Below are 11,325 nucleotides of genomic sequence, written 5' to 3'. Positions count from 1 at the left end.
GTAATTGACTGCTTTCACTCACTACTGCTTGTCTGTAAATTTATTGTACAGTGGTTTGTATGTTGCTGTGAGGCTGAAAACTATGTGATCTGTATTTCAAATACCAGCAGTGTCATCCATGGTGGACAGGTTTCAGTAGACCTTTCAGACTAAAGCAGACTAGTAAGAAATATGTCTCAGTCTACTACTTCTGGAAAAAAATGGGCCTGAAAACCTATGACTGAAGCCAAAGATGAAGAAATTGAAGAGTTTTACCAACTTCCACAGTTTGAAATTGATAAACATGCAAGAAAGGTGCATTGATAATTACTGGTGATTGGAATATGAAAGTTGGAAACGAAGGATTGCTAATTGGAAAGCACAGCCTTGGCTAGAAATGACACCAGACATTTCATGACAGAATTTTGTAAGACCACAACTTGTTCATTGCACACACCTTCTTTCAATAACATAAACTGTGACTAGGAGCTCTGGTAGCATCGTGCCTAAGGCACTTGACTGCTAACCAGAGGGCTGGCGGTTCAAACACACCAACCACTCCTTGGAAGGAAGGTTGGGCAATCTACTTCCATCATGATATTGCCTCGGAAACCCAAGGAGGAGTCGCTATGAGTCAGGTCTGACTTGATGCACATAATAACAACAAAAACAAACTGTGACTATCCATATGGATGTCACCAGATGGAATAGATGGGGATCCAACTATATCTGTAGAAAGAGGCTGTGGAAAAACCTCAAGATCATTATTCAGAACAAGACCAGGGGGCTGACTGTGGAACAGATCAATTACTTGTATTCAAGTTCAAGTTGAAGCTAAAGAAAATTAAAACAATTTCACAAGAGGTAAAATACAACCTTGATTATATCCTACCTGAAATTAAAGGCCATTTCAAAAACAGGCTTGATTGATTGAACTCCCATGACCAAAGACCAAATGTGTTCTAGGATTATATCAAGGACATCATACATAAAGAAAGCAAAAGTTCATTAAAAAAATAGGAAAGAAAGGGAAAACCAAAATAGATCTCAGAGGAGACTGTGAAACTTGTTCTTGAATGTAGAATACCTAAGACAAATGGAAGAAATGATGAAATAAAAGAGCTGAACAAAAGTTTTCAAAGGGCAGGCTCAAGAAGACAAAGTATTATAATGAAATATGTAAATACTTGGAGTTAGATCACCAAAGGGAAGAACATGCTCAGCATTTCTCAAACTGAAAGAACTAAAGAAAATATCCAAGCCTCAGATTATAATGTTGAAGAACGTTATGGGCAAAATATTGAATGACACAGGAGGCATCAAAAGAAGCTGGAGTGACACTGTGCCAACAAGAATTGGTGTGTTAGGCTGGGCTCTCTAGAGAAGCAAAACCAGTAAAGCTTACATATACATATAGAGAAAGAGAAATTTATCTTAGCAAAATGGCTCACACACTTACAGAAGCTGGCAAGTCCCAAATTCTTGGATCAAACGTCAAATTGGAGGCTTTTCCTGACTCACACCGCTGCAGGGGCTGACAAGCTCAAGGTTGGCAGGCAGTATACTGGCTGTTGACTCCAATGAATGACAAATCCAAGATCTCCAGGCTGAATGGTGGATTGTTCACTCAGACAGTGGTAGGCACCACAACAGTATCCTGATCTAAAGAAGAGTGTCTCTTTTCCCAGGATGTACATAAATATATTGGAAGCAGACCACATCCCTAGGGAAACTCTCTTTCAATGGATTGGCCGCTCAAAACATACTCATCTGATCCCATCATGGGGATAACCCACATCACAATTGCTTAAACCACACAGAATTGTGGTCCAGCCAAGTTGACACACAGCTCCAACTATCACAATTGGTCAATGTTCAGCTATTTCAAGAGGCAGCATATGAAAAAGAACTGATAGTATCGAAGGAAGACCTAGCTGCACTGAAGGCATTGGTGAAAAAAAAAGTCTCCTGGAATTGAAAGAATACTAATTGAGGTGTTTCAACAAAAGGCTTCAACACCAAAAGTGCTGACTCACCTATGCCAAGAAATTTGGAAGATAGGTACCTGCCTGGCAAACTCATTGAAAGAGATCTATATTTGTGTCTACCCAAAGAATTATGATACAACAAAATTTTACTGAAAATCACTCAAAAACAACAGTCCATAGACAGGGAACTACCAGAAATTCAATCTGGATTCAGAAAAGGATGTGGGGTAAGGGAAATCATTGTTACTATGAGATGGATCTTGGTTGAAAGAAAGGGATACCAGGAAGATGTGCACCTGTGTTTCACTGACTAAACAAAGGTATTAGACTACGTAAACCATAACAAATTATGTATAAAGTGCAAAGAATGGGCATTCCAGAACATTTAATTGTGCTCGTGGGGGACCTGTACATAGATCAAGAGGCAGACATTGGAATAGAACAGGGGATAGTGCATGGTTTAAAATCAGGAAAGGTGTGTGCCGGGGTTGTATCTTTCGCCATACATATTCAATGTATGCTGAGACAATAATCCAAGAAGCTGAACTACGTGAAGAAGAGCACAGCATCAGGATTGAGGGAAGACTCCTTATAACCCGTGATGTTCTTTGATGAAAATGACGAGGACTTGAAGCACTTACTGAGAAGATAAAAGACTATAGCTTTAGGTATGGAATACACTTCAACATAAATAAAATAATAATAATAATAATCCTCACAACTGGACCAATAAGCAGCATCATGATAAACAAAGCAAAGTTTGAAGTTGTCAAGGATTTAATTTTATTTGGATGCATAATCAATACCCATGAAAGCAGTAGTCAAGAAATATTGTATTGGCAAATTTGCTACAAAAGACTTCTCTACACTGTAAAATAGCACAGATGTTTATTTGAAAACTAAGGTGCACCTGACCCAAGCCATGGTATTTTCAATAACCTCATATGCATTTGAGAGCTGGACAAATAAGGAAAACTGAAGAAACAATATGCAATGGAATTATGGTATTGGTGAATTTTGAGTTTATTTATTTATTTTTAATATACCATGGATTGTCAGAAAAACAAACAAATCTGTCTAGGACAAAGCACAGCCAGAATGATCCTTAGAAGCAGGGATAGTGAGACTTTGCCCCTTGAACTTTGGTCATGTAGTCGAGAGAGACCAGTCCCTGGAGAAAGATATCATGCTTGGTAAAGTAGGCTGTCAGCCAAAAATTGAATATTCTCAATGAGATTGTATTGACATAGTGGCTTCAAAATGGGCTTGAGCATGCAAAGATTGTGAGGATGTCACAGTACTGGACAGTGTTTCATTCTGCTGTACATAAGGTTTATATAAGTTTGCTATGAGTCAGAACAGACTTGATGACACCTAACAACATTTCACTCACTGTAATGTTCTCTTGGTCTATCCGAGTTATGAGGTGTTTTGCAGATTTTTTGTTATTATTTTACATTGCATAGTATTCACTTGTGTGTACCTACCATAGTTTGTTTATCCAGCCATCCATTGACTGGCACTTAAGGTGTTTCTATCTTTTTGCTGTTGCAAACAATGCTGCGATGAATATGAGTGTGCATATATCTGTCAGTGTCATGGCTTTTATTTTCTAAGTAGACATCTAGTAGTGGGATTACTGGATCATATGATATTTCTATTTCCAGCTTTTTAAGGAAGCAGCATACCTTTTTCCACAGTAGTTGCACAATTTTACAGTTCCACCATCGTATGAGAGTTCAAATCTCTCCACACCCTGTCCAGCATTTATTGCTTTCTTTTCTCTCTCTCTCTTTTTTTTTTTTTTTTGAGATTCACTGTTAATGCTGCAGTTAGATTATATATTGTTTTGATTTGCATCTCATAAGGCATTTGACTGCTAACCAGAAGGCTGGCAGTTCAAACCCACTAGCTACTCCTCGGAAGGAAGGTTGGACAACCTACTTCCTAGTGATACTACCTCAGAAACTCAAGGAGGGGTATGACTAGATCCAACTCCACAGCAGTGACTATGGTTTGGTTTTAATAGCTAATAAAAGGAGCTCTGGTAGTGTAGTGGCTAATGTACTTGGCTTCTAATCAAAAAGTTAATGATTCAAACCCACCAGCTGCTCCATGGAAGAAAGACAAGGCAGTCTGCTTCTGTAAAGATTTAAAGACTTGGAAACGCAATGAGGGTGGCTCTGAGTTGGAATGACTTGATGTCAGTGAGGTTTTTTTGGGGGAATGGCCAATGATTGTAATACTTTCATTTGGCTACCTGAATGTCCTCTTTTGTGAAGTGTCTGTTCATGTTCTATCCATTTTTTTTTTTATTATATTATTCGTCATTCTGTTGTTGAGGTATCAGAATGTCTATAAATTTTAAAAATTAGTCTCTTGTCAGATATGTCATTTACAAAAATTTTTCCCAGTCTCTTTTTACTCTTTTAGCAAAGTCTTTTAATGTGAATAAATGTTTAATTTTTAGAAGGTCCCACTTGTGTAGTTTGTCTTTGTCTGGTTGAGTATTTTTAGTTTTGTCCAATAGCGTGTTTAAGCAATGTATACAAAACACCAAACCTAGTGCCACTGAGTTAATTCTGACTCATACTGACACTTTAGGACAGAGTGCCACTGCCCCATAGGGTTTCCAAGGGAGCTCTGGTAGCATAGTGGCTAAGTCACTTGACTGCTAACCAGAAGGCTGGCGGTTCAAACCCACGAGCCACTCCTCGGAAGGAAGGTTGGGCAATCCTACTTCCGTAGTGATACTGCCTCGGAAACCCAAGGAGGGGTCGCTATGAGTCGGGGCCGACTCGACGGCACATAACAACAACAACAACAAGTCTTTAGAGAAGCAGGCTGCCTTCTCTTTCTTCCTGAGATGGCTGGTGAGTTAGCAATGCTGACTTTTAGTTAGTAGCCGGATGCTTTTACCAGTAGAGCTCTTTAATGTCGTCAAGTCCATTGTGATTCATAGGGTTTCCGAGGAGGTATCTCTATGGAAGTAGATTGTCCAGTCTTCCTTCTGAGGTGTGGCTGGTGGGCTTGAGCCACTAGCCTTCTGGTTAGCAGTCAAATGCCTTAGGCACTATGCCACCAGAGCTATTAGGGCTCTAAATTGCCTATATTTTTTATTCGATGATCTTTATAATTTTATATTTTACATTTAGGTTTTGTTCCATCTTGAGTTAGTTTTTTATGTGGTGATAGATATGAATTCTGTTTCATTTTTTTGGCAAGTGTTTATCTAGTTTGTCAGCACCATTTGTTAAAAGAGACTATCTCTTCCCCATTTAATGGTTTCAGCCCTTTGTCAAAGGTCAGCTGTCCATAGGTGGATGGATTCACTTCTGGGTTCTCAATTCTGTTCCATTGGTCTATATGTCAATCATTATACAAATGCCAGGCTGTTTTGACTGTTGTGGTTAATAATTTTGATTGAATGCTGAATTGTATATAATATACTTTTGAGTACCTGAATTTTGTTTTCTTCTAAGAGTCTTAAGTTTTATTTCAGTAAATATTACTTGGGGTTCATTGTGATATTTCTGAATTTCATATTTTTAACTTCAGAAAAAAAAAAAATCTAGATTAGCCTTTACAGAGGGATGAGTTTAGCAGCATTTGTTAGGCAAGTCTTTCTGGGATCATTGTTGAACACCTTAGCTGTTCAATTAAGTCTTTCTATCCAGACTGGCTGGAAATTAAATGTATCATCCCAACCATGTTTCAGGTCTATCCTCATCTCTAATAAACTAAATTTGTTCAGATGTAAAAGATTAGTGTTCACATAAATTCTCATATCTGTTTTTACTCATATTTTCTCCTTTTTAAAGAAGGCTTTTTACTCTCCCATCTGAGAAACTGTGGAGTTAGAACTATCAGTATATATTCCTTCATTGTACCTCACATGCATTTACAAATAAGCATAATATATATTTCATTCTCTTTAAAACTTCTAGCCTTGTTCCTTGATGTATGATGATTACAAATATTTTTAAAAAAGGCATTATTTCAATAATTCAAGCTAATTTTCTCCCTATTTGTAAAGCATTTAATAGTATTGAAATTCTAAATGAAATTTTTGGAATTTCAACTCTTAGCTAAAAGGAGGAAAAACAGATAAAGGATTTTTTCAAAGTGAAGCAGCTGCATCCCCTTACTGAATAGTAAGGAAACAAAATTGGAAAACATGCAAAATCAGTTGAGCATTGTGACTGAACAGCTATTTAATTTGATATATTTATTCCATCATTTATTCATTCACTCCACATAATATGTTAGTCAATGTCACAATGGTGCTCACCATATTGGCTCTCCTTTAGAATCATTACATATGAGTTGTACTTTAGTATTACATTGTTTGCTCTGGTTGGGCCAATAAGAGTTTTAAATTCTGTGGCTTTTACAAAGTTCTCCATTTTCTTTAGCCTGCCAATCTAAAGGAGGGATAAGTACTTCAGTGACTTTGAAAAAAAGACAGAAAAGTCTGGGTGTAATGAGACAGAATTAAGTCTGTGAAAATTTGGAATCCATGGGTGGGTGCAAAGGATTAACCATTTGGCTGGTTGCCAAATGTTTGGTTGTTCACATCCATCCTGATGTGCCTATGAAGTGAAGTCTAATGAGCTCATTCCGGAAAAATCTGCCATTGGAAACCTCATGGAACACAGTTCGACTCTGATACATGGAGTCACATGAGTTGCAATAAGCTGCTTAAAGACTACTGGATGGATAGATAGATCACAGATAGATAGATAGACTGATGGTAGGTTTAGACTCAGATGATTAAGAACATATGACCTCCATATCAGAAGGAAATGGCATTTGTTTATGAATCCAGGTTAATTAGGGGAGATTCAAAGGGTTAACAGATTTGCCTGAACTCAGAGCCAGAAGAGAGAGCTTATTTCTGAGACTCAGAGGAAGAAATAGCTTCTAAGCATCAAGAAGCCCTTGAATAAAATATCCTGGTATCAGAAATATAAGAGTCCTTTCAAGCTACATTTCTCAATGTGAAGGAAGACCTTCTGATACGTCTGAGGCTATATTACAATAGGGTATAAGATGACCAGCATTCAGATAATAGTAGAAATAAATACTTGCAGTTTAACAGGTTACTTTAAGAAATTAATATCTATTAGAGATTTTAAACTAAAATTGCTTCTAAAATAATATATAAACATAATGAAACAGAGGCTAAATATAAGACAAACATTCATAAGGGAGTAGGACAGTATTCTAAGTGCTAAATACATTTCATCTTTTGTTAATAGTTGTGCTAATGCTAATTAATCACAATTTTCATTAACTAAAAGCATATTTTTTTTACATTATAGATTCAACTAAGTTTTAAATAAATTTATTACAACTCATGTTACGAAGACCTTATCAGTGAACAAAGCCTACAGAAATGATACTGATATATTATCGGGAATTCTTAATATTTTATAATTTTTTTTCAATAATAAACTTATGTTTCTTTCCTCAGAACAAAAGTTTGAAAAACAAGCTGTTGTCTGGAAGTAAGTTGTGTGGTATCCATGCAGAAGAGGTGAGTAAATTTTCTATTCTTCTAGCTTCAACTGGATAAAAAGTGTATTAGTGTAAGTGTTTTTATTTTAACCCAGAGCTTTGGATCAAGTTGAACAGACTATATAATGATCAATATCAAATATTTCCAATAATATTTTGAAAACCAGTGAAATTTAAATACATAGAAACTGAAGGTTGGTGACCCATAAGGTGAGAAATCCAACCAAATGGCTTGTGAATCTGATGGAGTATCAAGTCTCTTCTATTTTCCATCAAGAGATAGACTCTTGTATTTGCTATGTTACTAGAAATAGTACAAATATGGTTTGGCCAGTTTATAAACATTATTCATATGAGGGAAAGAAAGTGAATTGGAGTTTTGCATTAGAAATATATGTTATCTTCTAAAACTTCTCCCCTGTTCCTGGGAACCCCATAAACACTCCTGTACATAAGAGAAGGGTGGCTCCCAGAAGGAGGTGCCTGTGGTATTTAAAATGAAAAAAAAAAAAAAAAAAAAAAAATTAGGGCATATTTATACTTTTTGCCTTGTAGTTCAACAAATTTTCATATTTTCCCTTCTTCTCAATGTTTTAGAGGGTATATTATCTTTACATTCTTATTATGAATCCTTGTATGCTTTATATATGTGCTGCATAATGTTGGAATGTATTTCAATGTGTTCATTATAATTGATTGATTTCCCTTATCCCTTCATTCATTTATAGAAATAATTTACAATTTAACATTCATGGCAGTAGAGGAGGCTTTTTTTTTTTCTGTCATATTAACACTACAAAGAACATGGTGGCAAATTTAATTATTTGATTCACTACTTGTTGTTGTTGTTGTTATTTGCCGTGGAGTCGGCCCCAACTCATAGCGACCCCTCCTTGGGTTTCCAAGGCAGTATCACTACAGAAGTAGGATTGCCCAACCTTCCTTCCGAGGAGTGGCTGGTGGGTTTGAACCGCCAGCCTTCTGGTTAGCAGTCAAGTGCCTTAGGCACTATGCTACCAGTGATTCACTACTACTTCCCCTAAAAATAGTACTAATTGATAGGCCTCAGTTACATTTAGAATCACAATATAGTGAACAAAATATCAAGAAAATTCTATATATAGTGATACCTCAGGTATTTGAAGATTATCCTTCTGAAAATTTTTTTTCTTTTTTAATTTTTATTGTCATTTGGATGAAAATTTGCAGAGCCAATTCACTTTCCATACAGCAGCTCACATATACTCTGTCTCATGACATTGACTGAAATTTCTCACAATGCACCAGCTCCCCTCCTATTTCCTCTCCATAGTTACCTCTTTCTTGTGTTCTTCCCTCCCATGTATTCCTGCCCCCCCACCAACTCTCTCCCTGTGCATACACAGCCTTCTATTCTCTCATGATTGATCTCTCCAAGGAGTGCATCTACCTAATGTAAAGGTCCAGCTCACATACCTGTCTTTTGTTTGCTTGGTAGCCACAGGAGTGGGTTGAAGTCCAGACCTGAGGAACAGCTAGCGTCTATAGTCTCAGTGGTTCCATCAGGCTCTATCGACCAGCAAAACTGATACCACCCCCTCCCCTTTTTTTATAATGATTTTGAGTTTCATTCCACATTGCTCTCCCACTCTATCCAGGATCTCCTACAGAGATACCCCTCTGAGTGGTTGACAGTGGTAGCTGGGCACCATCTAGTTCTTCTGGTCTCATAGTCATATAGGCTAAGGATTGCATGGTGTACCAGTCACTTGGTTTTCTTCATTTCTCTTTGCTCTGGATGAGGAAAGACTCATCATTGCATCTATATGGCAGCTTACAAGGTTTTAAGATCCCAGTCACTACTTGTTGAAGTAGGATGTGGAACAATGTTTTAGTGTACTATGTTATGCCAATTGAGCTTGCTGTTCCCTGTGACCATGGTCCTGAGCCCACAGGTCCAACTATTGGCTCCCTCCGGGTAGCTGGCTGTAGCCAAGAAATGACTAAATTTTGTCTCTTGTCAGCTCCACTATACACCTGGGGATTCTTACAGAACATACAAATACACCTGTAGAAACATTGTCTGCCAACCCTGTACATGGTCATGGGCATATCTCATATTTCGGCCAGTCCACCGATCTATCCCCATAGATAAATGTGTACCTTCACTGACAACACAGAATTGTATGTGCAAAAAGATTCATCTTTGTTGTCTGTACCTTCCATGCACCTCTCTATGTCTTCCTCTTCCTCAGTGCCAATGTGTTGATCACTCACATTTGGTACATTGACCTTCACCCAAATCAATACTTATCTCTACCTATCCACAGTGTTCCCATCCCTCCCCTCCCATTCCTCATAACTAACAAAGAAAATTTCCTTCCATATATAAACCTTTCATTAACTTTTTACAATAGCAGACTAATGCAATATTTGTCCTGTGATTGACTTATTTCACTTAGCGTAATGTCCTCCAAGCTCATCCATGTTATGCTTTGCATGTTTTACAGAGTCTACCTTATTCTTTAGGGCTGCATAGTATTCTGTTTTGTGTATGTACCATAGTTTGGTTATCTATTCTTTTGCTGATGGGCACCTGGGTTATTTTCATCTATTTGCTATTGTAAATAGTATTGCAATGAACATGGGTGTGCATATCTCTGTTCTTGTCTTGGCTCACTGCTTTACGATATGTACCTAGTAATGGAATTGCTGGGTGAAATGGTATTTCTAATTCCAACTTTTTAAGGAATCGTCATACTGCTTTCCACAGTTGTTGTTGTTGTTGTTATGTGCCGTCGAGTCGGCCCTGACTCATAGCGACCCCTCCTTGGGTTTCTGAGGCAGTATCACTACGGAAGTAGGATTGCCCAACTTTCCACAGTGGTTGTACCATTTTACAGTCCTACCAGCAGTGTACGAGGGTCCCAAACTCTGTGCGTGTTCACCAGCATGTGCTATTTTCTGTCTTGTTGAACTTTGCTACTAGTGCTGGGTCAAGATTGTCTCTTGTTGTTTTGATTTGCATCTCTCTAATGGCTAATGATCGTGAGCATTTCTTCATGTGTTTGGTGGCTGTGTGAATGTCCTCTTTGGTGAAGTGTCTTCTGACAATTTTTACTTTTTAAAATGTGGCTAAGCAGCTAAAAGCAATCCATCAAAGTATAATTTAGTATATATTACAAAAATGGATGTTCTCACTCAGGAAGTATTTATTGTTACTTTGCATATTCTTTCATGAAATCTTGAGATGAGATTTTCCTTTTTAATTCATTGAAAATTGGAGGAGGTTTGGAATATGCAATGCATAGAAATCATGAATTACTGTCAGAGGAAATTCTACAAATTATTTTTAGATTATAGCAAAATTCGAAATCTAGTTATTCATAGTTGCTTAATGTAGAAAATAATTTCTAGGTTTTTTTTAGTAGGTCTTATATGAATTACTCTATAATACAATAGCTGATGTTATAGTAATGAATCTAAATTATGAAGAAAAGCTTAAACTTTATTCTGTACATTCAGTGTAACTAAGTACTTATAAAAGAACACATAAAATGATTAAAATCAATTCTTTCTTTCACATGAAAGATAGAACATGATTAATATGGGAGAATAAAAGTGGAGTTGGACAATCCATATATACTATATGAAGAGGTAATCTCCCATTCTCTATTAACATCAGTCAGCATTGTTGTTGTTTGTTGTTAAGTGCCGTGAGTCATTTCCGACTCATAGTGACCCCGTGCACAGCAGAACGAAACATTGCCCGATCCCGTGCCAGCCCCACAATCCCTGCTATACTTGAGCCCATCATCGCAGCCACCGTATCAATCCATCTCCTTGAAGGCCTCCCCCT

The 11,325-nt window shown here is 37.3% G+C and overlaps 1 protein-coding gene across 1 annotated transcript in view; it reads left to right on the top strand.

The window, feature by feature from the left end:
• LUZP2 (leucine zipper protein 2) overlaps nucleotides 1-11,325 on the top strand; it is a 412,454-nt gene that overhangs the window by 137,856 nt on the left and 263,273 nt on the right. Inside the window, exon 5 of the mRNA XM_042782748.1 lies at nucleotides 7,444-7,506. Within this exon, the coding sequence (XP_042638682.1) occupies nucleotides 7,444-7,506 (63 nt within the window). The remainder of the gene's footprint in view (nucleotides 1-7,443; nucleotides 7,507-11,325) is intronic.

Source organism: Orycteropus afer, unplaced genomic scaffold (assembly GCF_000298275.1).
Source record: "Orycteropus afer afer isolate SDZICR_OR568_19922 unplaced genomic scaffold, OryAfe1.0 scaffold00457, whole genome shotgun sequence".
NCBI classification, from domain to species: domain Eukaryota; kingdom Metazoa; phylum Chordata; class Mammalia; order Tubulidentata; family Orycteropodidae; genus Orycteropus; species Orycteropus afer.
Note: the sequence above shows the minus strand (reverse complement) of the source record. Positions and strands in the feature narration are given on the sequence as shown.